This window comes from Lissotriton vulgaris, chromosome 5 (assembly GCF_964263255.1).
Source record: "Lissotriton vulgaris chromosome 5, aLisVul1.2, whole genome shotgun sequence".
Lineage (NCBI taxonomy): Eukaryota > Metazoa > Chordata > Amphibia > Caudata > Salamandridae > Lissotriton > Lissotriton vulgaris.
In genome coordinates, this window is record NC_141693.1 from 802,745,857 (window position 1) to 802,761,976 (window position 16,120).

Consider the following 16,120-nt stretch of genomic DNA (forward strand, 5'->3'; position numbering starts at 1 on the left):
CGCTGGTTGGTGACTGTGTGGTTCCAAGCCTTAGGTCCCCTCTCTTAGTTCGTCATATTCTTGAGTTGGTTGGGAGGTTTCCACCTGCTGCAGAGAAAATCAGATTACTCCCACTCGGGTTTTTCTATAATCGCTGGACCATACACAATAATAGGGTTGTACGGGCCCAACAAGTGTCCTTTTAATAGGCTAGACTTTCCTATCCAGACTAGCGACCGTTTTGAATTGTTGTCAACCCTTGAAGATCTAGACTGACTGGGAGGAGTGATATTGATAAGCTGATAATAGATAGACAGGTCAATATGATGGTACTAGAGAATCCTCTAAGCAATATCACTAGTCGACAGGGAAGTTGGTGTCTCTCCTCCCGGGAAACATTGATAAGTGGTTTAGGGAGTTCAAGCACAGGAAGTGTACGGTGGGTTGATCCTATTAACCCTGATACTCAATATCATACAATTACATGCACTTCTGACAACCCGCTAATTAGGGAACCTAACACAAATGAGATGCGGACCTCCGCTAGGAATAGTGGCCCAGTCCTCTCGAACTAGGTTCTGACATTATCTTCCTGGAATATTGCAGGCCTTGAAGCGAAATCTGTGCAACCGGAATGGTGCAAGTTTATAGAGGCACGGACGTTTGGGCTTTCCAGGAGACATGGTCTGTAGAAGGAGTCTTTCATGTAGGCTACTTAAACTTCTCTAAAGCAGCTATAAAGGGCGAAAGAGGAAGACCCGTAGGAGGTTTGACTTGTTGGGTTCGCCAATCTGAGGGTGTAAGGATTGATGAGGTTTAGATTGATAGCCCAGATATCTTGGCCTTAAGGGTTAGTTCTAAAAAAGGCCTTGACATAACCATTTACAAGATGTATTCGAGGGGACAACCTGGTGGCAGGAGTTCGAGTGTCATCGTAACCCTAGAAAATCACCTGATTCATGATGTTAGCACTAGTAGACAGATCATTGCTGGTGATTCCAATACCACATTCGAACCCCTGGGCCCTGAAGACGGAAGACTTAGTGAAGATGTAGATGCAGTATGGGGGATTCCCCCCTTGGACCTTATACCCATAAGGAAATGGTCTGAGGCTGCCCTCAAATTAAAGGGGCTGTGCTTGGAACGGGGCCTGAGGGCAGTTAATGGCAAAGTCCGACCGACATGGTGTAGTGACCTTTGACAAAGGTAGGTCAAAAAGCCGAATTGACTATATTTTGGTCAATGTGGACCTTTGGCCGCTAGTTTTGGATATGGCAGTACAGAGTAGGCCAGAAAGTGACCATAATCCCTTGGTTTGTAAATTAGATGATAAAAGCTTTTACTGTTCTCCCACGTTGGAAGTTGCTGGTTGTCCCAATATTCTAACTACTTCTAATGATTTAAGAAGGGTTGGTTGGCCTCGGATAGCTGCTAATGATAGTGATGTGATACAGATTAGGGCCATGGTCTCAAAGTCCTTGGACAAACTCGTGGCCTGTGAGTCTCAGGAAGTGCTTAATGCCACCATACTGGGAATCCATACTGATTTATTTAGTGAGCTGAAAGGGTTTTTCGTTAAAAATAATCTACGTAAAAAGATCAATTTTCCGAAACCAAGATCATGGTACAATAATATGTGCAGAACTGCCCATAAAGGTCTGGTTGAAGCCATAAAATCAAGGTCTCAAGACACAATCAAGCAGTGTAGATCCAATTATAAATCAGTGGTAAGACAAGCCAAGAGAGAATGGGACGAGAACTGTTGGAAGGATTTGCTAAATGCTTGCCAGAGGAGAAACATGGTTAAATTCTGGGAACTACTCAAGTGGGGATATAGCCCGCAGGCTAAAATCCCGGGAAATCACATTGAGTCACAGCATTGGGTTTCCTTTTTTGAGGCACAGTTTAGGGCACCGCATTGCATCACAGAAGTTGCCCTGCCTATCCAAGTCGACAGTCCACTGGTGTTTACAAATGGAGAGGTGGAATCTGCCCTGAAAATAATTCTGAGTGGAAAGGCGCCAGGCCCTGACTGCAGTCCTGCAGATTTATTCAGGCATGATTTAGAGTTATGGGTCTCATACATCCAGCTCTTAGCCAATGTTATTGCCCAAGGTGTCCCGATCCCTCCATCCTGGTCCGGAGCAGAGATTATACCAATATTTAAGAAGGGAGACCGCTCTGCTCTGGCCAATTAAGGGCCCATTAGTTCAATTGACGCCATGCAAAAGATCGTTGCACGATTGATCTTGGGAAGGATACAGGGATGGTTGATGGATGAGGATATTTTGTCACCCCTACAGGCAGGATTTAGGTCCCACACAGGCACCCTCGATCAAGCCTTCAGATTCGTTTTGATCTTCTGGAAGGAGGTCTTTTTAGGAGGTGGTTTGAACTTTGCTGCATTTGTTGACTTAAAATCTGCATTCGATCTTGTCCCAAGGGTAAGGCTGTGGGAGATTTTAGTTAAAATTGGGATGCCGAAGGAGTTGGTTGCCATATTAGTTAAAATGCATGAACATACAAATGCACAGGTACGATGGGGCAAACCAGGCAAGGTCACGCAAAAATTCGAGGTGAACAAAGGGGTCCGACAGGGGTGTGTGCTGGCCCCACCGTGTTTTCTATATTTATTACCGGGGTGGTCCAGTACTTTACCAACTACCCAACGGATGCACCAATAATGGCCGGCATGAAGGTACCCCTTCTCATGTTTGCGGACGACCCTTGATAATATCAAAAACAAGACCGGGATTACAACTGGCCCGGTCACGATTTGAGGTGTTATGCCGCGAGCATGAGTTGGTTGTCAATGTAGGGAAAACTAAGTTCATGGTGTTCCATGGTTCTAAGCCAGTAAAAGCATGTGTCCTTATGGATGGTGAACCCCTGGAGCAGACCGATGTTTTCACCCACCTGGGTGTTACCGTTAATGATAAACTGAGCTGGAAGCCCCAAATAGATATCTTGGCATTAAAACATGCTCAACTAGCTGGTGCCTGGCTCAAGTAACATAGTTTGTCCCTCTCTAGGCCTGTTGCTTCGATTGTCAATATTTACACGTCTAAAATCTGTCCAGCAATTCTTTATGGAGCCGAACTCTGGGGTTTCACTAACCTATCCCCCCTATCCACAGCCCAGAATAAATTCATGAGATCCATAGTGGGTCTGCCCCAATTTACTCCTAGAATCCCACTGCTCTACGATTTTGGCTGTCATGCATTGGAAGATGTTGCCCGCTACAGACCATTGGCATTCTGGAGACGGCTCTGGACAACTCCAGAGCTCCATTTATATGCCAGGGCCATGCTGGAAGTTAGGGGGCTAAGCCGCTCCCATAGGATCCCATGGTTTTCTGGTGTCAAATCCCTGCTAATGGACATGGGGATGAGGAATCTTTGGGATCATCCCGAGACTGCAGAGTTTCCATCTAAAAAGTTGTTTAAAGCAGCATACTGGGAGTTGATGAAAGTGAAGCGATTTTCCAGCCATGTTATCCCGTCACTGTCAAGAGATTACCTTGATATTAGGGATGAACCCCCATTTGGAGGCCTATTGGGATCTAGTAACGAAACGTTTAGATCGTAAATTATACCATCAGTTCAGGGTTGATACCTTGACGTTGTGGTGGCTTACTAGCAAGTGGGATACTGCCACTAATAATAAGAGAGGGTACTGTAAAGATCAGATAGAAGATATAGACCACTTCTTGTTTGTATGCCCGGTTTACCACAAGCCGAGAAGTACATGTTTGAAACCTGTGTGTAAGCTTATGGGTACTAGTTCAGCTTTGGTGGCAAAGAGATTGTTGAAAAACGATCCCACTCATTACGTAGTCATAGGAATTGCTAAGTTTTTGAGTTGGGCATAAGACTTGAGTGCAAAAACGGGAGGGTAAAGTAACCATGTAAGGTCCCCAATTCCACATCTACAATGCATTTTATAATGTGGTCTTTTAAATAGCTTTTAGCTATGACATTAATCTATGTTCTAAGTCTTTTTGCTGGGATAAAAACATTTAATACATTTTTAATTGATTTTAATAATGTTAAATGCTACTGTATATGTATGTATTTATTAATGTGATGGAGTAGTAACTGTTAATTTATATTTTTACAATTTTGGATTACAATTAATGAATGACACGTAATAATGTATTTTTTGATAATTATGTCTTTGAATGATGAAGAATCGCAATAAAGACTTATGAAATGAATGAAAAAAAATGAAATGTAAAACCTTCAATTATCTTTGTGTTGAGTTCGTGCTACATAAAACTTCAAAAAGTCTATATTTATATTAATAATAGGTGAGCTTCTATTATTGCAAATGTACAGCAAACCGTATCTGAATGAAGACATTTATTCTAAGCACCTCTTCTACCACCTTGATCTATCTGATGTCATTAGTCTTGTAGATGGTTTACTCGTTTATGTCCTCCCTTTCGTTACTTGGCCTTCATGCTAGTCCATGTATTTCCCTCACACATTTCAGTAAACGCATATGACCTATGTTCACTGCCTTGAGTTCACTTTGCACTTTGCATAAGCAATGCCAAAAGTGGGTAACCTGGTCCTACTGCAGGTCAAGTGAACTTCATACATTTCAGGAAGTTGTGCAAGACTTTCCTTTTTAACCCGATCACCCATACCTTGATAAATTATTCAAATGCGTTTAATTTGTTGCATTTTATTTTGTTGGAGTCTATTGGAAGGTATTTTGATGGTGTAATATGGTAAAAATCGATTGACGTATCTTCCCTTTTACGCAGCAGTTGCAGGTCTGAGATTTCCATCACTGACTGACTGTTCACTATTTATTGTCTATTTCAAACAGACCATGATGGCGGCTTCTTCTTCGTCCTCTTCAGCTGGTGGGGTCAGCGGAAGCTCCATTACTGGCTCTGGATTCAGCGTGTCAGACCTTGTTCCACCACGAAAAGCACTTTTTACCACGCCTAAAGTTGCCGGAGACATGCTTGAAGGTAAATCCCAGGCACTGCCTGTGTTATATATGGCTCAGTACAGTAGTTATGTTTGTTCCGTCAGTTCTGTTCAGATTGAGAAATACACTACCAAACTTAATAGTATGAGTAACAAGCATTTACAATGCAACGGTCTCGGCATTATTAAAGGTAGAGCTATTGGCATTGCTCATGACATTTTTTTTCCATTTTAAAAAAAATATATAAATAAATGGTATTGTCATTTACAATGGCAATAGGTGAACATTAGAGAGTAGTAGAGAGTGTTATGACAGAAGCTGCAGGTTTGCCACCAGCCATGATCACTATGTTCCATGTGCCTAAGAACATGCACCTGGCTCATGTATTCAAGAGTATCATACTTGTGCAGGGGATAAAATATCATAGCATAATATAGACCCCACCCAATACTATCATCCCCACTGGAAAAGGGACGTGGAGCTCTGAATTAAGCCTGACAGCAGTCAAAACAATATTTCACATGATCTGTGCTTGGGGAAGAGGCAGGAAGCACATCACAGCCACTCAGCTGTTTTTAACTGCCACATAACACATTACATAAGCTGCCACAACATGACATAAGCTGCCACGACGTTACATAAGCTGCCTGAATACTGCGGCTGTCTTTGCAGTAGGGTTTCCAAAACCTATTGTAATTTATCGTACCAGATCTGGTAGCACATATAGCAGTACAAACTATTGCTGTTTCTTTTCAGAAGCAACTGGCACTATAGTTAGAGCTTGTGCAACAACAAGGAGTTTGGGGGGGGATCAACAGAAATAAGGCTGGTTTCTTCTGGGGCAATGGGAATCACAATGCACCTCCACTGCAGTTCATATGGGAATGTGAGAGCTGGCTTGCTGAGCCCCTGAAAGTTGGGGGTTTCTGGGCTCCCGTTGTTACAGTTGGAGTCTTTTAGTTATGGTGTCCTGGGGTGCAGGGCCGGACTGGGAATCCAAAGCAGCCCCGGCAATTTTGTTGTCCCAGCACCTGGATGGGGGCAAGTGTGAAGCACTGCTGCTTTTGTTACTTGGGGCTGATATTGCAGCACCCCTGTAGAACCAGCCAGAGTAACAAAACCGGCCCCTACCGTTGCAAAAACTAGCCCCACCCCTCCAGCCTCCTGGGGAAAACGCCCGATGACCCCTATGGCCAGTCTGCCCCTGTTGGCACCACCTTACTGTTGAATCCAAATGGGTAGTGAGCCAGATCACGCCAAAGGTTAATCAGCTAGATGGTGTGAGTTAGAAACACAGTAGTTCTCAAAATACACAATAACAAGTAAAGAAATCAAAGCCCAGCCAATATTACTAATTTCAATATAAAAAAAGTCATTGAATTCATGACCCATTAAAAATGAAACATAGAAATATACATCTATGCAATGAAAAACAGACATGTTTAGAAAGTCCTGAACAAATGTTTTGTATAAGATGGTCTCTCGGTTTTAAACAATGAAACACCCTGCCCTGTGGTGTTTGTTTCAGAGAGTTCCCACTGTAACACCCTTCCGATTGCAGTTGCCAAAGAGTACACAGTGTAAAACCCCTTTGTGTTGTATTTGCCACAGGATTACACCAACGAGCGCTTCTTCCTACTGTATTTGAATGGTTTTCATTAACAATATCTCTATAAATTACGTACCTGGAATGGCACCAAAAGCACTGGGGGAGGGCAGTTGAGCGCCGTGAACGAGCGGCACATCGTCACCCAACGACCCCTCTCCGGAGCGCGACAGAGGAGAGCTGCGGGCGGAGGGAGGGGGGGGGGAACCCGGACAGAGGAGAGCTGCGGGCGGAGGGGGAGCCGGACAGAGCTCACAGCATGTACATCCTCGTAATCCCAGTCTTTTCACTCCTTTCCCTTCCGCATGTAGGTACTTGACCTATCCTTCACCATGCCATCCCTCCTCACCTATAAACACATGTGTGTCCTTTCAGGCTGTCAATATTTCAACAGCTGTGTACAGTTACTCCATACACATTCACACCAAATGGTAATAATAAATGTAACAAGTGTGACTATTGCTGTACGGTCTGCAGAGACCGAGGATTGACTAGCATTTCATCTGAACACCTTGTGTCCCGCTGATAACGCAACCGAGAGCCTGAACTCACCCAGACAATTTGAGTCGACCTACATACCAATATGCACTATGCGAGAGTCATACGTTGCATGGAGGAAAAAAAACTACATAAAAACATCTGAAAAAGCAAACACTCTTCGGGATTGCAAGAAGTAAACATCTGAAGTTTAACAAAGGACTGCATCACTGACAATCATTACCTTATGGGTTGTCACAGTTGTTGTTAAGAAATTGCCTATGGCTTTGACTGTACTGAGCCTAATAGGGGCCCGTTTCAAAGGCTGTAGGTCCTGTACCAAGCTCTTGGGGGGGGGGGGAACACGAGCTGGGGGGGGGGGGGGAGTGGACTCTGAAGGTGGGCACGGAAGATGCAAGACAGGAAAAGCGCAGACGACAGTTGAATGACAAGTAATTGGGGAAGGCATAACCGAGGGTAGAAGGGGCACTGACAGGCCAGAGAGTGCGGGCTCCGAAAAGTAAGAGGCTGTATAATGAAGAAGAGTGCTGGGGGACTCCTCAAAACACTAACGTGCAACTTGGTACAAAACAGCAGCTAACCCAAGACCTGTCACGCATCGTTCGTATTCCTCTAAAGTTAACACTTGGTTCTCGGAGCACCACAAGCCCTGTAATGCTGTACCCTGTCCCCCCACGGAGGGGACCCTCGCTCTCGGACAGCTGCCCGTGGCCCTCGCCCTTCCCCAAGCCCCTCCTTGCTCACCTGCTCTCCTGGGAGATACAGCCCCCAAACCCAGCTTCTCTCCGACTGCGACAGACTGTGGGGCAAGAGCCAAGCCAACCAGAGGGCGGGGCACGGGTGGACACGCCCACTTCCTCTACTAGCTTCCACTTAAGCCTCGTTAAGAAATAGAAGAGAGACTGCTGTCATAGAACGCTTCTCCGATGAGAGACACTCTTGGGGTTTCATTAGTGTGTCTCACCCCCTAGGAAGGGCCAAATAATATACAATGTAACACTTTGAATTCAATACAAATACTGACACATTCTTGTAAGTGACAACATGGTATTACGGAAAGACTCTTACAACAACTCAGAATAATGATGGGCTATATTTTAATTCTACGTGACAACGAAAGTTACTATAAATGTGCAACAAATTGATAGTTGGCCCCGGTTTTTGCATGTAAAATGAACAATCAAATGAGTTTAGTATCTTGGCCAGCTTCTACACCATCGAAACAATCTACATTTCCGTGCTCTTCGTTTCTACAGACTGTACTCCTAATTTCCGAGTCAATGTGAGCTGCGTGCGGAGGGACAGGGGGGAACGCGGACAGAGGAGAGCTGCGGGCGGGGGGGGGGGGGGACCCGGACAGAGGAGAGCTGCGGGCGGAGGGAGGGGGGGGACTGGGAGGACGGGTGGGAGCGAAACGGAGTAGGGAAGTGGGAGTCTGCAGGGGCTGAGAGGGAGGCTGGAGGCGACCTCACAGGGGACGGGTTGGTGCAGGCTAGACGGCGAGAAAATGGCGGACTCGAGCTTCCGCTATTTTTCGGATTTGGGGGCGTGGTTTTGCTGTCCTGAGTGACGGACTACGTCACGAGCTAAAGAACAGCAAAAATTACGCCCCCAAATCCGAAAAAGACGGAGCCTATTCGGAGGGACAGCTCTCTCCTCCAATGGCTGGCCTCCATTTAGGAAGCCAGCCAATGGAGGGAGAGCCAAAAAGAGGGAGGGATAAAGCAGCCCTCTTACTGACATTAATTCAAGGACATCCGGTCTGCCTTCGGCAGACCGGATATTACCGAGACCTAAAAATATGGGCACCTTGACCAAACACATGTCTGCACGAAGAATTACAAGGAAACACTTCAAGTGAGATACAAAGTCACTGTAGAAAACTGGGTGCCTTTTCAGTTCAGTAAACACATGATGTAATGTAGTCATTATTGAACAGTGCCTGGTTTGTGTGCATGAAATATAACTCAATCACCCCTTTATGGAAAAACGTGCTGTAACTGAGTGTACTTCCAGACAGCGGAGATTCATTGTAAGCAGAGGGATCTGAGGAGGATCCCATGTCCGAGAAACAGAACAAGCATGCGAAATTCGGAAACTGGATCCTCCGTCGCAAGATTGAGACCCATTTGGATCTAAGTTTGTGAAGCTGTGTAGTGACACTTACATAAACAAAAGGGATATATTCAGCGCTTGGTCTAGAATATGCTATTAGTTCTTTCTGATGGCCAGTGAGTGTCCGAAATGTAGAGCTGGAGTAAGCAGGTTGGATCATAGACCATGTTGTTCCGTTGTGCTAAAGAATAATGGGACTTCTGTTAAAAAATGTTGTTCAGAATAGTTATTCTACAGTTCTGGATATTTGGTATAGGTTTGTTTGCAAGGCTGCTGAGTTCCTATGGTAATTTCAGATGATGGTTTCTGACCGGGAGTGGCATCTTGGAAGAGATACTTACTTGGCAGGATGGGGGTGGGGGGGAGGGAGGGCGGAAGAGTTGTTTCAATTTGAAATAATTTGAATATTCAAGGTAGCTGACATATTAGTGGCGTTCATGTCAAAGCAAGGATGAGTTTACATGTATGCATATGTTCTATTCGTGACCCTCTCTGGGATCTCCCCAAATTACAAAACTCAACCACATATTCAAGCATTTATTCCAGTTTGACAAGAAATGAAGATAAATGAGCAGATAATGCTTCAGTGACACAATATTCATGTTGCAGCTGTTAGATTCCAGACGCAATATTAACCGGTTGCAGTGACACTATTCCACTACAACAGTGTCTGGTATCCTCCTATTTCTGAAAATCTGAGATGTCTGCCTTGCCGCGGTTCTCATCGAAAGAGTTGTATGCCTCACACACTACCACTTAAAGCATGTGCTAGATCCATGCTATTGCGAGGAGCGCACAAAATCTAGAGCAGCCATCACCAAGGACTCCTGATAACCCAGATAAAAGCCTCACTAAGACAAAAGGCAGGTGTTCTATGCACACAACAGCATAACCAAGTTTGGTGAGTCACCACAGGAGAAAGATTATTCACTCTTTTTATCTCGGTTGCCTCAAGGTTTCAATGGCCAAGGCAAGTTCATAGAACATTTCTTTTAGAAAGAAACTCAAACGTCTAGTCTTGTAATAAGCCCACCACTATTCACTAATTGATTTCAGAAGTACGGGAGGGCATCATTGACCATGAATACCTCACTGCTTTGCTTCTCAGTAAATGTTGTAACAAACCTGACTGCCATCAGCATCATGTTTGACAAGCTATATGTTCAGGAAGAAGGTTTCTTGCCCCTGAAGTTGGACTCCAGTATGCTTTTGATTGCTCTTTTTGCAAGCCGTGGTCCTGGAGAGCAGCACACTACCATCAGTTACATGACTCTTTTGCGCTCCCTGTTGATGATTGTGTGCAGCTAGAAATTATTCTACCAGATCGAGTGGAGCTCATCTTTTTTTATATTGGATGCCACAGCAAAAAGTGAGCACACTTACATGCCCTCTTGGTGATATCATGTTATTTATTTTTTTTATTCGGAAGAATGATGTATTTAAATTTAATTTGTAATTATCTAAATGCATTTAGGACCTGAAAGAAGCTATACAGGAGTAATTTTGCTTGTTTCCGTGATGTGATTCATCACTGTTGGTAGTTTGTTGTATATACCCGCAAAGGATTGTCACCTGATGTGGTACTGGACTATTGTTTTAGTCATGCTTGCTGCCAGTCTGTGTTCTAGCGCTTCCTGTGATATTAAAACATTGACACGCTGGTTGCTATGTTATCGGCCATGAGGACCAATTAAATTCACGAACTTTTATCCTACTGAATAGTAGATGCGTTTTTCAGAGACCATAATGTGTCCACCTGCGTTAAGTGATGTTCCTGGTCTTCTTTCCAAGGCTTCCCTTTAGTTGACCGGCTGATAATCTCCATACAGTTTATGCAACTAGAACAATAACCCTCTTCCTTTACAAGACTAGGGACACTAAGGCACATATGTTGAAAATTGCCTGAGTAAGAAGCCTTCAAAGGTATCCATTGCATTATGAACCATTAATTTCATTTCGCTGTGCTAAAATACTGGAGCACTTCATCTAGAAGGTGTGCGTGCTTACATCACCGATGGTAATGTGTCATCTGAAGCTCTGCTGCAAGGAGCTTTGCAGAGCGACTATATAAGCTAGCTTGTGTTTTTTTGTTTGTTTATTTAACCCTGGCTGAGTGCTCAGCCAGGCCATTCCATTCCCTGCAACCTCTTCTCTTTGATTCCTGGCTTGTGCTTAAGTGGTCTCCAGTTCCTTCTGCTTGGTGATATATTCCCAATGGTCGAGAATGGACGTAAGATGGACATGTATATGGTGGCGGAGAAAGTCCCCTTTAGGCGATGCCCAAGTAAATTCCTCAATGTCTGGGGAAGCCAGTTAAAGTATTATGGCCTGAATCATGCTGATGCTGAGACCAATTGTGCACTGTGACGTAGCGTCAAGTTTGTACCATAATGTCATTTAGGATATCCACAATCTTATCCTATACCGAATCTGTTACTTGATGCCCTGTACTAAGTCTACATATGCTGATGCTGTGATGTCCTGCTTTCCTCTGATGTTGCAAATTTGTTCTGGGTGAGTGTGAAAAGGCTTTTTTTTTAAGAGAATGGACGTAAGAATAGTTAAGTAATTTATGAATAAACTGAGATTCGGCCCTTTTAGTAACACTAGTCCCACAACCAACACTAGCACCTAAGGCTTGCTCCTCCGTCTCTCCATCATTACCATCTCAAAACTGTGGTAGTTCATATTTTCTGTACTTGAAGAGACCTGGGTGATGAGAGGGGGAACTTGTTGCCCAGGTGTAAGGTTTTTAGGTCTGTAAATAACTGTAGAAACTTACCGTTTGAACCATATATCATACACTGGACATTATGGTACTCGAAGTAAAATGACACACAAGTTACTCGACATATTACATTGTTTTGCACTGAAAATACATGAAAAATATTAACACAGAGTATAATGCGAGGGGGCGTGCTAAAATGGATACCCAAGAACAATGTGAAGAAAGCTCATCCACTAATTGAAACCTAGAGGGTGCACTGCTGAGAGGTCAAGACGGGAAAGAGGTGGCACATGGCAAACCTGCCCAATTTATCTTGACTCTGGTTGAGAGAGAAACAAAATAAGTGGGGGTTTTTCTTCTGATTGCTGTTCAGCTTCAAGGTGACTACCAGCTGATAGTGTTTTCATTCACACAGTTGGAAACAAAATGAATCAAAGGCGTACTGAAAGAAAAGTAGGGAGAAGAGGAAGAAGAATTTTAAGGATTCTTAAAGATAAACCTTCAATTGAGAGACTGTCTCAGAATCAAGTGTCACGACAAAGGACCATTATTTCTTATTTCTGGGCCATTTGGGGTTGTTTGGGTTAGTTCCTCCTCGTCTCTGGTTGTGTATGAGCTATTTGATTTGTTCTTTTTCAGTATCTGTGCAGACTGAGTGCTTGTAGTAATATCTGACAAATAATAGTTTGAGGCCTCAGTTATGAGTGGGCCTGAATGTTACAACCTCAGTGCAGGCGCCAGGATTCTGAGGTGTTCAGAATTGACAAAATCCAGTAATTACCAGTCTGGCTCCTTCATTAAAATTCGGCAAGTTAAATGTACTGGAATTTAAGAGAGGAAATTAGTATATTTACTTTGAAGTCGCTTTTGGTGCTGTGAGCACCAAAATGTGGATGTTATTTCCCAAAACTTGGAACAGGTGAAGTTAATAGCACATTATAGTGAATCCATGGAGCGGGATTTTGCCTGGGGCAATTATTAGCACCCACTCCTCTGGGGCACTCCTAATCAGCATGGGTGAGCGGTAAGCTCCGCTGGCAGAGTTTACCCACTCCGTTCTTTGCCTGAAGTGCGGAGTACTGTTAAAGCTCCACGAACCATCGCTTGGTGGAGTTTTTCTCGTAAGAAATTGAGCACTAGGACGTGTCGCAACATGGTTTTTCAACGCTGGCGATCGCGGCAGGTCGCTACCGTTTGCGGTGAGCATGGTGCACCGCAAGTAGAAAAATCTACTCTAGCGGCAGAAAGAAGTAGCGCCCTCTGGTGCGCCGTATGACATACGAGGTCCTCCAACTATCACGTCTCCTACTCCGCCATCCATACCAGTGGAAATGAGCCCCAGACAGTACTGCTGACATTACCTAGAAACAGTGGGAACTGCTGTGGAGGGACATTCCGTGAATAGATAGAAGCGTCCCACAGAAGGAGCCGGCCTACAAGGTAATGCTCCAGTTGTACTACACTCCAGGCCTCCTACACTCTAAAAATCCCCCAGCCTGCTGGCGATGTGGGGCACAGGTGGGTGACTTTTGTCACATATGGTGGACCTGCCCTTCTCTTACCATCTTTTGGAAGGAGATTTTAAGCCACATAAAGGGTGTTGTTGGCTATACCATCCCAGCAGACTACCACAAAATAATCCTGTGTTTGTGCCCTTCATCATTAGAAGTAATGACCCACGTGGACTGGTATCTAATGCTCCACATGACTGGCTCAGCCAAGTAGCAAATAGCTCAATTTAAAAGTCTCCCTCGCTCCTCCGGCAGCGTCATGGTTTAGGCAGCTTTGGCACACCATTGCAATGGAACAAATTACACATAAGTTGGCTTTTGCAGATAAAAAGTTCAGGCGCCTATGGATGCGCCTCATTGAATACATGTCCTGTCTAGAATTCTCATGCTTCGAACTCCCCCCCCCCCCCCCCCCCCCCCCCCCAGGCTTCGTGCCCTTCACCTGTTTGACTCGCCAGAGTAGTAAGGGGTGTCTCCCTTGTCCCCTGTGAAAGGGTTCATCCCAGTTGTAGTTGCCACCTTTTTCAATTAAAAGTCCTATTCATTTGTTTACATTTTGAGATAAGGAAAAGATCAGTATCTGGTATTTGAATAAGGAATTTCTGCAAAAGCCTCTATATTCTTATATTTCTCCTCCCTTTTCTTTTCCATGCCAATTCTTTCTCTGCTCACCTCCCAAATAACGTCAGGTTTGCTTAGACCGCTCCATCGCTCCCACTCTACGTGGTTGATCCCACCCGGGCATATATGGTGTTCCAGGTGTGGGAAGCCCGATGATGATGATGCATGCAACTTTTTGTAGGTGAGGGCCTTGCATTTCCCAAGGAAATGCTTTCACACTAAAACATTGATAAAAAGAGTGATAGCCCTATCATTTTCATTGATAGCCCAATCATTTTAATTTTGTGCTTCCTATCTTAGACACCTCATCAATACCTTTTAAACTGTTTTCATCTTGCACTTTAAGTTTATGCAGAAAATGTGGAAAAATTTTGAAATGAGGCTTTTACTGATTTCCTGCCCACCACCCCTCCACCGCTACCACCACCCCCCAAACCCTTGACATTATTGTACCAGTTTAGACCTGAAAGTACCTGCTGTTATGTTAGAATGTTGGCCATGTGGCAACTCTACTCTTTGAGTGAGAAATGTAAAGTGTGGTACACAAATGTCACTGAACAGCCAAGAGAAGGCTCCCGATTCGGCAGAGGGTTGTATTTAAAGGATTGTGTATCGTACATAAGGCGCTGTATGGTAAAGCACCAAGATATTTGAAATCCCGCCTATTCCCATATATACCGGGCAGGACTTTGCGCTCGTCGGACGCTACCCTCTTGTCCCAATCCCGTTTCAAACTGGCCACGGTGGGGGGACGTGCTTTTTCCAACACACTCCCAGCTTTGTGGAACAAACTGGCCCCAGAACTTAAGAAGGAATGCAATCTGTTATCCTTTAGAAAGAAGTTAAAAACGGTATTGTTCAAGCAAGCATGGAGCAGCCTCTAGGCGCACTGCTAAGATCAAGTAAATGCCAAACCCCACTACGTAATCTGGACAAACAGCGCTTAGAGACCCCGGTGGTTATAACGCGCTATACAAGTTAAATAAATAAATAAATAAATAAGGATCACGAGAACATCAGAAAAACAGATTCTTGGGACAAGGGACCACTGTTGCATATTTGAGAATGTGGAACAAAATAATTGTTAATCGCTAAATGAGAGGCAAGAAACATCCCTTTTTTTCTACATTGTTATTTTCATTAAATTTACATTTCTAGGAAATCTACTGTGTAGGAGCCATTCCAATTAATAAAATGTATTGGCTGTATGGAATATTAGTATGTTGGGCATAGTCTCGCCACCACCAAGTGTTTGTATTTAACTACATGCATGTTGAGTGGTAAGCAACATGCCTTTGCTCAGTGAAAAATAATGTATGTGAGTGTCTAGGCCACTATAAGGAGAGATCTCAGTGTCAGTGAACTGTGTTGTGCATGTTAATCAAATAGCTTTGAGCAGTAGAAGAAACTCGTTTCCATATCTGCAGTATGGCAAGAATCCTCACAAAATGCAACTTTACAAAGACTATCAACATATTTTTTTAATGAAGATACAGTCATTTCAAGGTGACTCAATATGAAGTCATTGTCACTGTAGGAGATCTTCTATTTCCTGTTTCAAGTGCTAGTGTGTTGAGCCTGGACTGGTTCAGACCTGCAGAAATGACCTCCACGCCAACTGCTTCAGAGGGCGAAACCTTGCATATACAACGAGAAGTTGAAATGCGTACACCACAAGTAAAGGTCACAACAAAATGTGAACCTCGCAGTTACCTGCATGGAAACAAAAGGACAAATTACTAACTATCTCACTGGGAACACCCCTCCAGTTACCTCAAGGCACTTTTCTAAAGCAGCAAACTGTTTTGATATCATGTTGACCGCAAAGCACCCAAACTAAAACCCACTTTGGAACATAGATAAAACATCAACGTAAATGACGGTTCACAGACGACATTAAGGCTGCTCTCTGCTATTTAGCCAACCCCAAGGAAGCTGTGAAGACAGTGAGTCTTTTGCGTCGCTCTTTTATACTCTGTCGTGGCTCACCTTACTTTTTGACCATGTCTTAATCGTGTCCCTGCTCCCATTGTGATTTGGGCATTACTCTTCGAATTCAATTGAAGTCTGCCATTTCAGAATAGTGCAGAGTAATCTTGAATCATGTGGGTTAGTGGA

General features: G+C 44.0%; 1 protein-coding gene across 1 annotated transcript in view; it reads left to right on the forward strand.

Moving 5' to 3' along the window:
* Positions 1-16,120, forward strand: part of ANAPC16 (anaphase promoting complex subunit 16) — a 166,614-nt gene that overhangs the window by 78,017 nt on the left and 72,477 nt on the right. The window contains exon 2 of the mRNA XM_086922274.1: positions 4,816-4,963. Coding sequence (XP_086778400.1) covers positions 4,819-4,963 — 145 coding nt within the window. The 5' untranslated portion in view covers positions 4,816-4,818. The remainder of the gene's footprint in view (positions 1-4,815; positions 4,964-16,120) is intronic.